The sequence below is a fragment of the Salvelinus sp. IW2-2015 genome, unplaced genomic scaffold (assembly GCF_002910315.2).
Source record: "Salvelinus sp. IW2-2015 unplaced genomic scaffold, ASM291031v2 Un_scaffold5655, whole genome shotgun sequence".
Taxonomy (NCBI): domain Eukaryota; kingdom Metazoa; phylum Chordata; class Actinopteri; order Salmoniformes; family Salmonidae; genus Salvelinus; species Salvelinus sp. IW2-2015.
Window position 1 is genome coordinate 1 of NW_019946920.1, and position 14,720 is coordinate 14,720.

A 14,720-nucleotide genomic window follows, 5' to 3' on the forward strand; every position below is an offset into this window, starting at 1 on the left:
TGCATGTCGTCACTAGTGTTAGTCTTAACATGTCTGTCTCACCTGCCAACTGCATGTCGTCACTAGTGTTAGTCTTAACATGTCTGTCTCACCTGCCAACGCATGTCCGTCACTAGTGTTGGTCTCTGTGCTCCGGTGGGAGTTCACACACTGCTCTGTGTGGTAGTTTCCCCAAGGTACAGATGCAGGATAGCTTACCCTCTCTCAAACCTAATCTTAACCATTTCCAGGGTAACTGATCTTAGATCTTCAGTTCTCTGGTTGCCATTTTGGTTCCAGAGGCAGTGTTGTGTTTGCAGTTTCCCAGTGAGTGACAAGTGTACAATCACACCAACATCTACCATGTGTCCTACCGAGTCATGCTGGTAATGACAAGATACTGTACATATTATAAATATATGAGTATACATATTTTTAGGCCAGTTAATCCCAATCTGTGATCGTGTGCCTTATTCAACAAATGATCGATATAACGAAATATTGAGGAAAAAAGTGATTTGGTCCTGAATGTCATTATTGTTACAATATAACCTAAGCACTCTGATTATTTGAATTCAGAGTGAAATTTGTGTTCCGCATTTAAATTTGTATTTATCTACCAAACTGCAGTTATTTTGATTCTAGAACTAAGAGTCGGTTTAGTCACCAACATTCCATTACAGAATACAGGCTGAAGCAAAGCATGCTGGGATTACAGTATCCGTTATTGACTCATGAAGAAGAAGGCTGCTGATAGACCAAGCTGAGGTTCCATGCAGTGAATGTACTATTATGGCATGGGGATGTAGACTGACTCGTGTCTTCTCTCTAAACGCTTTGCTTCATAACACTCAACATGGCACTATACAGCCAATATACAGTAAACAGTCGATAGAGTACTCAATAAAACATCCAACCCAGTATTAAGGTAAACACTCCGGGTAATTATTATAGATCAAAGATGTGTATCTAATGTCTTAATAACTGTTCCATTAGAGTGAGCATGGTCATGTGACCGGACATAAGAACAGGATGTGGGTCAGATCTTACATTGACAATGAGGTTCATGATTTGGGTACATTTACTTTATTTGGGGAATTATTTGTTTGCCTATTTCGAACCCGACGCACATTTTGTTAAAAAAGTAATTGTATTAATTAAAGTCTGTTGTCTATCAGTCGTCCTCTGCTAACCAGTGTTTGGGCTCAGAGACACACACACACACACTGTTCCATTGGTCCAGACAGACAGGCTGTCCTTGTGAATTACACATATTGACCTGGGTCTTTGTGTTGCAGTGTCAGTCTACAGCCTTCCTACCCTCCTGTCTATCTATGCTCTATGTGTGCAGATGAACCAGCCTCGTTGACATTACCTTTCTAATACTGTTCTGATTGGACAGTAAGACCCCGATGTTTGTTCAGAGTGTTTGTAGATATGTTTGAAGTTGGAACTGTGAATGTGTACAAAATGATCGTCTTTTGTTTCAGGCTTCTTGTTGAATTTTTTTAACACGGCATGTATAGTTGAAATAAATATTACTGCACAGAATTCTGATTCTGAGAGATATCCTTGTTTTTTATGATTCTCAGAAGACAGCGGATTAGACCAGTGACTTCTAATCCAGTTAGTGAGCACAAGATGCAGCGATCACTGAACTCACTATAGAAGTCAGACATCAACATATTGTTAATGTTCAACTGTAGTGATTTAGCAAAGCCACTCCCAAGCTAATGTTTAATTAGAGTTCATGAGGAAATCTTAACTGGGACACTAATGCCTATATTTATACTAAAGTGTTCCTTCTTCAACATATCCCACAGCAGAGGAACAGGCTATTTGCCTCCATGCACCCCTGCTATCATCACAAACCACTAGCTAACATCAAACACTATTTACACCTCTGCCAAACAATGTCCTGTTTTCCTCTGGCACTGAGTGAGCTACATATCTACAGTTATACATGTAAGACAGCATTGTTTCAGAAATAGAAATTCAAAATGTGGATGGAGATTTGTTAAGATTTGGTGTTGCAGGCAGGCTGTTTCTGCTGAGATAAGTCATTGTTGCCTTGCCAGTAGTGTTGTTGTCTTGCCAACAACAATGTTGAGTTGTTGCATTTCCAAAGCAAAGTAGTGCTGTTGCATGCCTAGGCTTTAGCTTAGTGGGCTTACATGGTCTTGAGGTTTGCAGTTGACCTTGGTTCGATCCCTTTCGGTCATAGCAGTGCAGGATTGGAGATTGCCATCTGAGAGGAGATCTGTTGCAGAGCAAAGGGTATGTGTGTGTGTGTGTGTGGTGTGTGTGTGTGTGTGTGTGTGTGTGTGGTGTTTGTGTTGTGTCTGTGTGTGTGTCTGTGTGTCTTGTGTGGTGTGTCTGTGTGTGTGTCTGTGTGTGGTCATGTGGGAAAGTTTCCAGAGTGGTTTGTTGCTGTGGAGATGACATCAGTTCCCTCCCTGCTCTGGCTTAAGATCTGAGCCTCAGCACTGTGCCAGGCACTTGAACACACACTACCACACCGTACACATGCACACTAACCCAGTACGGTCACAGTGATGAGATATAGAAGAGCGGACCAGGCGGTGGGGGCATGAGGAGGCTACTCTTCCCCGCTTGATCCGTTGAATGAACAATAATTATGCTGAAGAATGAAATTCTCTGTTTTACAGATACACACTACACAAATGGGTTCTGCTTACCTGTGTGATCACTGGTGTTGTCATACAGTGGCAGATGTAGTGCTATTTAATGGCTCCTCTATTTGCCTGCTTATGTGATGTTTAACATCACATAAACACTACAGACAACATCACAATAAACACAACAGACAACATCACATAAACACTACAGCAACATCACATAAACACTACAGACAACATACATAAACCTACACACATCAATAAACACTACAGACAACATCACATAAACACTACAGACAACATCACATAAAACTACAGACAACATCACATAAACAACTACAGACACACATCACATAACACTACAGACAACATCACATAAACACTACAGACAACATCACATAAACACTACAGACAACACTACATAAACACCTACAGACAACATCACATAAACACTACAGCAACATCACATAAACACTACAGGCAAACATCACATAAACACTACAGACAACATCACATAAACACTACAGACAACATCACATAAACACTACAGACCAACATCAACATAAACACTACAGGCAACATCACATAACACTACAGACAACATCACATAACACACTACAGCAACATCACATAAACACTACAGACAACATCACATAAACACTACAGCACATACATAAACACTACTGAACATCACATAACACTCAGACAACATCACATAACATAACAGACAAATCACATAAACACTACAGACAACATACATAAACACTACAGACAACATCACATAAACACTACAGACAACATACAACATAAACACTACAGACAACATCACATAAACACTACAGACAACATCACATAAACACTACAGACAACATCACATACACAACTACAGCAGCATTACATAACACTACTGCAACATCACATAACACTACAGACAACATCACATAAACACTACAGGCAGCATTACATAAACACTACAGACAACATCACATAAACACTACAGGCAAAGCATTACACTAACACTACAGACAACATCACATACAACACTACACGACAACAATCACATAAACACTACAGGCAACATCACAATAAAAACACTACAGGCAACATCACATAAAACTACAGACAACATCACATAAAACAACAACAACATCAACATAAACACACAGACAACATCACAATAAACACTACAGACAACATCACATAACCACTACCAGCAGCATTACAAAAACACTACAGGCAACATCACTAACACTACAGACACATCTACATAAACACTACAGACAACATCACATAAAACCTACAAGCACATAATAAAACATACAGCAACATCACTAAACACTACAGGACAACAACACATAAAACTACAGACAACACCACATAAACACTACAGCAAAATCACATAACCACTACAGCAACATCACATAACCACTACAGACAATACATACACAAATAACATCACTACAGACAACATCCACATAACCACTACAGACAACAAACACATAACCACTTACAAGCAACATCACATAACCACTACAGACAATATCACATAAACACTACAGACAATATACATAAACACTACAGACAACATCAACATAACACCGACAGGCAACATCACATAACCACTACAGGCACATCACATAAACACTAACGACAACATCACATAACCACTACAGACAATATCAAGTTGGCAGGTGAGACTGACATGTTGCAGAACGCCATTTCAACCTGACAGAACTAAACACATTGGTGTTGCATAAAATGTTTACGTCTTTCATTTCTGAATAAAATAAAGAAAACCAAACCAAAACAACACCAGCCTGTTGAAGTGGGTTGGATGAAATGTTTCTAAATACCACTCTGCTACATTGAAAGACTGGAGGAAAGGTCTCTGCATCGCCAGTTTGTATCTGTGTGTCTGTGTGAGACAGGAGAAGAGTGGTATGTGTTGATAGAGGACTCTGATGGCACTGGAGCCTGTTCTAACGGTGCATTGAATTGCATGGTCTGTACGCACACACACACACACACACACATACGTCAGGAGACAACGGCAGCTGTAGGGTACAGACGCATAAGAGGACTAAACACACTCAACATATAGTACTCATCATAAACCAATAGCAACATACATTACTCATCATAAACCAATAGCAGCAAACGTGTTCAGTAGATATCCCAGTGAGTTACAGAGGGTCCCTGTTAGGGTACGTAGGCAGCCAGGCCTTTCACCTCCCCAAGCAAAGTGTGTGTGTATGTGTTTGCTGTACATTGGGTTTTGCCCTCCAGCTGACACACACTGGTGTTCTCTCTGTTGAATTCCTTCCTCCTCCGTCTTTATAGTTGAGTTAAACACCTCTAAAGGGACACTATGTTTAGTGTGTCTCCTCGCTGCTCTCCCCCATCAGTCAGACAGATAAGATACAAACAGTTCTATCGTATTCCTCCCCCCTGTTCAGTTCAGTCCAGTTCACATTCATGGGAAGACAGAGGGTGTCCCCCAAATGGCACCCTTATTCCCTATATAGTGCACTAGGTACAACCAGGCCTATGTGCCGTGGTCAGAAGTAGTTGACAACAAAGGGAATAGGGTGCCATTTGTGACACAAACAGACAGTGCTTAGTGACAGTGAGACATCAGACCCATTCTTCAAGTAGTTCTCGGAGTTAGACCTCGTACCGTCCACAGTCTGGATCATAGAGCCAGGCTACACACTGGGGGCCACACTAGTCCCCTACAGGACCCCTACACCCATCTACCCCCACCCTGCCTTATGTCCTGGGGCTGGGGTTAGTGAGTCAGGGCCAGGGGTCAGGGTTAGAGGAGACTGACCAGTGTGTTGTGAGATGGAGAGAAACATGGAGCCACAAGACAAGACACAGAACTCCACGTCACATCTTTGGCCACTGGTGTGATTTTCCCTTTTTAGAGTGAAGGAATGAATCATTCCATGGGGACACACCCCGACACACACATGGTCCTACTCCCTCCCTAAGCCTTCTCACAACCAGTCTGGCTCTAGAGCACACTCAGTAGTGCCCCTGCCCTTTCCCAGTTAGTACACTTGGTAGTACACTCCATAGTGTCCTAGTAGCTGTACTTGTTGACCACCCTCATCTGAGGAGTCTGTGGGGTGAAGGGGTTGGGTTTAGGCGGGACGTCAGGSTTTAGGGACGGGGTCCGTTTAAGTCCCTGGCGGGGGAGCGAGCCGTGCCCACTGTAGCTGCTCTGGCGGGACAGGGAGGGGGGGTGGGGTTGTTGATGGGGGGACTGGAGCCCCCTCTGGGAGTCCAGTCTGGAGGGAGGGGTGGGGGGCATGTACCCCCCTCTGTTCATACTGTGTTGGTGGGACAACGACACCCCCATACTGACCCCGTTGGGAGAGGTGGCGGTGAGGGAGTGTCTGTGAGAAGAGCTCCTGTGATGAGAGCCGTACCTCCTCTCCAGGGTGCCGCTCATGCTTCCTCCCATACCCAGGCTGCCTGTGGGGGAGCTAGGGGTGGAGGGCAGGGGGACGTCAACCCTCTTGGTGGGGCTGTGCCTGGGCAGGGAGGAGGAGGAGGAGGGGGAGTAAAGAGAGGCCTCTCGGCTGGGGACCTTGGGGGGAACTTCAGTGATGTCCCYTAGAGGCTCCAGCATCAGGTGTTGTCTGCTGGGTCGGGGCGCTGAGCCGGCCCCCTCTTGGAGGATAGCCTTGGAGCTAGCGTTAGCCGTGTTAGCATCGTTCAGGTGCTTCAGCAGGTCGTTCAGTGTGTTCCTGGCATCCAGCGACCTCTTCTGCTCCTTTCTGCTTCCTTTAGAATGAGGGGGCGTGGCCTGCAGGTGTTCCATGTTCTCTGGCTTCCTGTCCAGGGTGCGTGGCGGCGTGACGTCGTCGGCCGGGTTTCCATGGTAACCACTGCGGTATTCGTGCGTGGCGTTGGGAAGGACGACGGCGCTGGGGATGTGGGAGTGTCCCAGCGCAGGGTGGGGCTGGGGGTGAGGAGGGGGGGGGGAACTGGGGTGGAACTGGGGACTCTTGGCGATGGAGGAGGAGGAGGTAGAGTTGGAGTTCTTCCTGGATCCGTTGATCTTCCCGTGGTGATTGGCTCGCTCCCACTGGTTCCTGATTGGCTGCAGGCCTTTCTGCTGCAGCACAGGGGTWGACTCGGGGGTGGGCAGGGCGGCCAGCTCGGGAGGCTGACAGCCGTCCCGGAGGATCATGGTCTTGGTGTCTCCGTTAGGCGTCAGGTCCTTACCACTGCTCAGTAAGTTGGTGTACAGCTTGGGACAGTCCAGACTTGGCTGGTACTCCTGGAGACAAGACAGGAGGACAGAAGAGAGGGCTTTGTTCATTTGGTTCCTCTAGCCAACACAAACTGTACATACATACATACATACATACATACATACATACATACATACATACATACATACATACATACATACATACATACATACATACATACATACATACAGTGCCTTCGGAAAGTATCCAGACCCCTTGACTTTTTCAACATTTTGTTACGTTACAAGCCTTATTATAAAATGGATTAAATAAAAAATAAATCCTCAGCAATCTACACACAACACCCCATAATGACAAAGGAAAAACAGGTTTTTAGATCTGGGGAAGGGTACCAAAAAATGTCTGCAGCATTGACGGTCTCCAAGAACACAATGGCCTCCATCATTCTTAAATGGAAGAAGTTTGGAACCACCAAGACTCTTCCTAAAGCTGGCCTGCTGGCCAAACTGAGCAATCGGGGAGAAGGGCCTTGGTCAATGAGGGTAACCAAGAACCAGATGGTCACTCTGACAGAGCTCTAGAGTTCCTCTGTGGAGATGGGAGAACCTTCCAGAAGGACAACCATCTCTGTAGCACTCCACCAATCAGGCCTTTATGGTAGAGTTGCCAGATGGAAGCCACTGCTCAGTAAAAGGCACATGAAAGCCCACTTGGAGTTTGCCAAAAGGCACCTAAAGACTCAAGACAATTCTCTGGTCTGATGAAACCAAGATTGAACTCTTTGGCCTGAATGCCAAGCATCACGTCTGGAAGAAACCTGGCACCATCACTACGGTGAAGCATGGTGGTGGCAGCATCATGCTGTGGGGATGTTTTTCAGAGGCAGGGATTGGGAGACTAGTCAGGATTCAGGGAAAGATGAACGGAGCAAAGTACAGAGAGATCCTTGATGAAAACCTGCTCCAGCGCACTCAAGAACTCAGATTGGGGGCGAAGGTTCACCTTCCAACAGCACAACGACCCTAAGCACACCAGCCAAAGAACAACGCAGGAGTGGCTTCGGGACAATTCTCTGAATGTCCTTGAGTGGCCCAGCCAGAGTCCAGACTTAAACCTGATCGAACATCTCTGGAGAGACCTGAAAATAGCTGTGCAGCAACGCTCCCATCCAACCTGACAGAACTTGAGAGGATCTGCAGAGAAGAATGGGAGAAACTCCTCAAATACAGATGTGCCAAGCTTGTAGCGTCATACCCAAGAAGACTCAAGGCTGTAATCGCTGTCAAAGGTGCTTCAACAAAGTACTGAGTAAAGGTCTGAATACTTATGTAAATGTAATATTAGTTTTTCATTAAAAAAAAAAAAAAAAATAGCAAACATTTCCAAAAACCTGTTTTTGCTTTGTCATTATGGGGTATTGTGCGTGTCATTATGGGGTATTGATGAGGATTTAAAAAAAAAAAATGAATTTTAGAATAAGGCTGTAACCTAACAAAATGTGGAAAAGGTCAAGGGGTCTGAAAACTTTCCGAAGGCGCTGTAAATGGTCTATCCGGGCAGTGAATTACAGGGGAGCCAGGGGGGGCTCAGCTCCCCTGAATGAAACAAAAGTCCAACTTTGGTGGGGGGGTCTAAATAATGCTAATTTGCCATTCTCCTATTTGTTTAAAAGCAGTGGTAAATATGTTTTACAGTGGTAAATATGAAAATAAAAGTTTACAAATTAATCGCAACCCCCACCTTTCTGTCATGGTTTAAACATTTATTTCTATGTGGCTGCACAAACCGTCTCTCCTGTCACAGCATGTCCACTCTCTAGTGCTGAATTTCAGCCTCAGCTGGGCTCCTTTAAACACATAGATTTCTCTTTGTACTTGCTCATTTTTGCGATTTGTTTGCCAAGTCCCCTTGATAAAAATAGCCTTTAATTCCAATGCATTAGATTTATCCGTTCATTCATAATTGTTTGCTTTTGTCAGTCAGCTGTTTAGAGCGCTCATTGCTTTGTTTCTCAGGCGCGGGTATTGCTGTTCTCTGTGCCGTCCGTGACCAGAAGTAGACCATTTATTTAGCTTTATTATTTTCAATCAATATCACTTTTCTTGCCTGGATCAGCTGATGAGTGTCTCCAATATCACTGGACAACTAGCCTACAGCTCAACACCAATGCGCAACCATTCCATCCAACATTAATGACAGTAGGCCTATAGTAGACTCTTTAGAAGACTTCGATTCTGCAATGGCATAGGCCTACATGATTTTGGATAAGGACATTTTACATAGGCATGGTTACACTTAGTGCTTTTCCCGAGATCTCCAAGATCCAGGAATAGTACAGGGTTTAAGTTCAATGTTCTTATTCAATCGTTAAATGCTTAATAATTACAAATTACACTGTCATTAATGTCATAAATGTAGGGAAAGAAAGGTTGTGGTTTATGTCACACGATCTGTGAAGAATCTAAGCATTCAACTCGTGAATTATGGACAACTCATGAACTAGGGTGTAACCATGTTTTGATTCAACTTGTGTATTATATTGAATGTAGGCTACCTGTTCTGCTTATGTTCATGTGTGTAAAATTGCTTCAGTTGCGAGCGTAGGCTACTGGCAGTGGTGTAGGCCTAGTGGAGGGTAAAGGCAACACAATGCAGTTCACCCTCCTTTTCTGAAAAATGCATTGAAAGTATAGGGAGCGTAACTTTTTTCACCGCAACCAGCAATCAGAGTTTACCCACCATTTATTTACTACTACATCACTGGCTACCCCAGAGTGGAGGTGTCAATACCCATAAAACCTAGCGGTCAAACATGGAAATGGTTCCAATTGTTTTTACATCATTTATTTTTCCCATAGGGAGTTTTAGAAACACTTAATGTAAGGCATGTGTTTCGTGGAGGCCTCCTCAGCCGTGACGTTTTGATAACCATGTAAATCTCTCTCGGACAAGGTGACTTTTATCAATATAGTCAGCTCTATTTACTTTTCGGTTTGAAAATGCTAATTAGCATCAACGTAGACATCATGCAAGACTACAAATCCCTGCAAGCTTCTGCACGTCGTCTCTAGCTGACACCTTTGCTAACAGGTATTGTGTCAATTTAAAACGTGCACAAGACAGTTTACAGAATTGCTATGTGTCTATTTCCAGTCATCAGAGGTAACATGCAGATGTCTATTTCCAGTCATCAGTGAACATGCATTGCACTGTTTTGGATTATTTTGGATGAACATGCACAGGTAGCCTACATTTTGAAGTGATTTGTTTGACAATCAGATGAAAGCATCATGACTGGTTGTGTTCATGCCACATTAAAAGGTAATACATTTGTACCGTTAAATTACGGCTTTATATTATTATTAGGCCCCTCCCCCCCAAATAATTGTGGCCGCCGCACCCTGAATGTCAGTGTCATTCTCACTCTGGTTCTATCTATCTACATAAGATACAACGACAATGTCAGTCATACCACTCGGTTACTGAATAATGTGTTGACTCATAAATCTGTATTCAGGTCTCTAGGTTACCTTGACAGGACTGTCGAAGAGCCCGTTGAACTTTAAGTGAAGGATCCGGTGGAGTCGCTGCAGGAGGGGGCTGACTCTGCATCTTTGTGGGCGTGCCGGGGCTTGTGGCGGAGGAAGGAGTCTCTATAGCAGAACACCACCAGGCCTGCCACTAGCGCCCCCAGGAGGAAGGCAGCCAACACACAGCTGATCAGGATATTCATGTGGACCATCTGATTGGCTTCTCCCGCCTGGATCTCCCACACACCTGAAGTCACACACCCCATTGGTTTACGRACACCCTGACACACACARTCACAGCCAATCACAGCTTTACACTACACCTCTATATCAGGTGTGTTTGTGGACACTCAGTCATGCATGATTTCTCTGCTTTTCCCCTTAAAGGTATTCTGTCCRCTATCCAACAGGGATTTTATCGTTACCAAAACCATTCAGATTGGCTTCCACTCTCGTCATTCTTAATTGTAAATACATGGTGAAAATGGTTAGGATCCCACAAGCACTCCGGTGATGTAAGCCAATCTAGAAGAAGTAGTGTTATGTTAGTTTGAAGAGGAAGAATTCAAGTGTTGCTTTTTCTCTACCAAGTGTCAAACATTTGTCCAGATAAAAAGGAGGGTTAGTGCATTCCTAACTAGGACAGAGATAGACTTGTTCTCCCAAAATCAGAAAGACAATGAACMATTGACTCCCCAGCGTTGTCAAAGGAAGAGGATTGTAGTTTGTCCTCTACATGGTGAGGCTGTTCTGTTTCTAGACTGCAGCTTGGTTAGTAACCACAGACATGGACGAGTTAAACATCCACAGAGCAGGAGAGAGACAGAGAGAGGTCCTGGAGCAGGAGGGGTTAATGGACAGGCCTGGGACATGCTCTAATGCTCCTAGGGTTAAAAAACCTAACTCCCAGGGTTAACCCTTTACACCCGGGAACAGGGTTGACCCTTCAACTGTAACAGCCAGGGTTATAGGGTCTACTGGCAGAGAGAGAAACGAGGGCCAAATAAAAGAGTCTGAAGAAAGAATATAGAAGTGCAGAAGGTTTGAAGATAAGATTTGAAAGAATTGTTTAAAAAGGGAGAAAATACATTTTCACCATGTAGAAAATCATTATAATCATGACAATAAATCAATGAATAAATCAAAATACATGAAGTTGGATGAAATATAAATCATAACAAAATCTGAAAAATGTAATCTGCTATATCAATTGATGGTAATCCCAAATACCTGCCCCTGAGTGTGTGTGTGTGTGTGTGTCAAGTGTGTCTGTCTGTGTGTACAGTACCAGTCAAAAATGAACACACCTACTCATTCAAGGGTTTTTCTTGTAGAATAATAGTGAAGACATCAAAACTATGAAATAACACATATGAAATCATGTAGTAACCAAAAAAGTATTAAATAAATCAAAATATGTTATATTTGAGATTCTTCAAAGTAGCCACCCTTTGCCTTGATGACAGCTTTGCGACAACTCTTGGCCTTCTCTCAACCAGCTTTATGAGGTAGTCACCTGCAATGCATTTCAATTAACAGGTGTGCCTTGTTAAAGTTCATTTGTGGAATTTCCTTCCCATAATGCATTGAGCCAATCAGTTGTGTTGTGACAAGGAAGAGGTGGTATACAGAAGATAGCCCTATTTGGTAAAAGACCAAGTCCATATTATGGCAGAACAGCTCAAATAAGCAAAGAGAAATGGACAGTCCATCAATACAGAAATTTTCAACAAGTTTCTTCAAGTGCAGTCGCAAAAAACCATCAAGGCGTTATGATGAAACTGGCTCTCCATGAGGACCAGCACAGGACAGGAAGACCCAGAGTTACCTCTGCTGCAGAGGATAAGTTCATTAGAGTTACCATACCTCAGACTACAGCCCAAATAAATGCTTCACAGAGTTCAACTAACAGACACAATCTCAACATCAACTGTTCAGAGGAGACTGCGTGAATCAGCGCTTCATGGTCGAATTGGTGCAAAAGAAACCACTATAAAGGACACCAATAATAAGAAGAGACTTGCTTGGGCCAGAAACAAGAGCAATGGACATTAGACCGTGGAAAATCTGTCTTTGGTCTGATGAGTCTAAATTTGAGATTTTGGTTCCAACCGCTATGTCTTTGAGACACAGAGTAGGTGAACGGATGATCTCCGCATGCGTGGTTCCCACGGTGGGTGTGTGTGATGGTGCTTTGCTGGTGACACTGTCTGTGATTTATTTAGAATTTAAGGCTCCCACAGCATTTTGCAGCGATAGCCCATCCCATCTGGTTTGCGCTTATTGGGACTATCATTTGTTTTTCAACAGATCAATAACCCAAAACAAACTCCAGGCTGTGTAAGTCTATTTGACAAGGAGAGTGGTGGAGTGCTGCATCAGATGACCTGCCTCCACAATCACCCGACCTCAACCCATTGAGATGGTTTTGAATGAGTTGACCGCAGAGTGATGGAAAAGCAACCAACAGGTTCCTCATGAAGCTGGTTGAAAGAATGACAAGAGTGTGCAAAGCTGTCATCAAGGCAAGGGTGGCTACTTTGAAGAATCTAAAATATAACATGTATTTTGTTTGTTTAACACTTTTTTGGGTTTACCTACATGATTCATATGTGTTATTTCATAGTTTTGAAGTCTTCACTATTATTCTACAATGTAGAAAATAGTAAAAATAAAGAAAAACCCTTGAATGAGTAGGTGTGTCCAGACTTTTGACTGGTACTGTGTGTGTGTGTGTGCTGTAGCAGCTCTGGGACAGTCAGGGCTCCATACAGTGTGGTAGCAGCAGTTCTCTCCCTGCAGGCCTTACCCTCTAGGCCCCCTGGGAGTGACTCTAGTGAATGGGAGGTGGCCGGGTCATCCTGCTGCACAAACCCTGAGCCATACAGGTCTGGAGAACCAGCCCCAGGCCCCAACCCAGGCCTATCCCCGGGACCAAGCCCAGGATGGGGGCTCAGGGTGGGGGTGAGTACTGGGGGTACTGGGGGGTGTATGGGCCCACTGGGCTGGTCTGTGAATGACGTAGATGACAACTCCATGTCTGTGGTGACAAACAAACTGTTAACACGGTGCGTAGACATGAGGCCAGCAGGCTGTTAGCTTACATCCTGGTTAGTAGGCAAKGGTTGGTATGTGTACGCACATATGGGTTAGTTTACATAACATAATAGGTTTTATGTTTTATGATAATGTTGTTTTAAAAAATAATAAATTGTCTGATTCAAGAGCAATTTTATTTATCATTACCAGTAATAGAAATACAGYTGTAAGATTAATTTTGTTCAGACAGGATACAGTTTGAAAGGGGAAAAGGGTGAGAGTTGTCTGAGGAAGGTCTTTGGTACACAGCAGCGATGATTCCATAGCAGTGATGACGTCAGAGGAGGGAGGGGCGCCGAGTGAGCATGCAGGAAGTRAACAGGAAGTGCGTGAGGAAGATGAAGTGAGGAAATGAGTCAGTGTAGCGGTGAGATGGAGATTTCTGACGTGACCCGGTGATGATGTTGTTTGTTAAGATGCTGAAGAATATAAAAAGGTGTTGAAGAAGAGGAGGTTTGTTTGTTTCAAAAAGATGAAGGGTGAGCAGCGTTGAAGGAGGATGGAAGGAGAGAGGGGTTCGGAGCTCAAGGAAAGAAAGAACCAGCGGAATAAAAGATCCAACTAACCAGAGGTCGGGTCACCAAATGATTTGTAATCTGTCGCTGATGTAGTGGCCAAAAAACATAAAACAATTAAAGGAACAAGAAATCAGTATAAAGGACCCAAAAGTAAAGTCCAAAACAAAAAAAGGCCCTGATAACTAAGAGTGTAGTTATTTTTTTATCAAATGATAAAAAGCTAAAGAGCAGGTTGTCTGAGTAGGCCTATTGCTCCAGGTCTTGTCTGTCTCTAGACCTGAGGAGAGACAGCTGGCCTCGATCCCCTGTTCTAGTTCTATGGTTCAGCCTGGTGTGTCTCCCATAGCAACGCTGTCTTAGTACTGCTACTGGTAGAGCGCGTCTGTTTTTCTCCTCCAAGTAGGTAGCATTAGTTACAGGTGGCCTGGGTGTGTACAATATGTGGATCTACAGTAGATGTGTATGTTAATACTGAACATAGAACCATGTAGGGAGGGTTACTGATTGGTGTGTTGGTATGGTGTGGTTACTGGTGTTACTGGTTACGGTGTTACTGGTTTGGTGTGTTGGTATGGTGTGGTTACTGGTGTTACTGGACGTGTTGTTACTGGTTGGTTGTTGCAGACTGATGGTGTGAGATAGTGAGAGAGAGCGAGAAGAGATGGGTTGGTATGAATGGGAGGGGCTCACCATGGCAGTCTCCAGCTGAACCGTGTTCCCAACCTCTAC

General features: G+C 43.9%; 1 protein-coding gene across 1 annotated transcript in view; it reads right to left on the reverse strand.

Annotated features, from left to right (window-relative positions):
- Positions 1-4,306: 4,306 nt before the first annotated feature.
- The window catches only part of LOC112078417 (semaphorin-6D-like), a gene marked incomplete at its 5' end in the record, with an annotated part of 28,113 nt that continues 17,699 nt past the window's right edge, over positions 4,307-14,720 (reverse strand). The window contains 5 exon segments of the mRNA XM_070442047.1: positions 4,307-6,909; positions 10,375-10,407; positions 10,410-10,621; positions 13,184-13,414; positions 14,040-14,092. Of these exon segments, the coding sequence (XP_070298148.1) occupies positions 5,704-6,909; positions 10,375-10,407; positions 10,410-10,621; positions 13,184-13,414; positions 14,040-14,092 (1,735 nt within the window).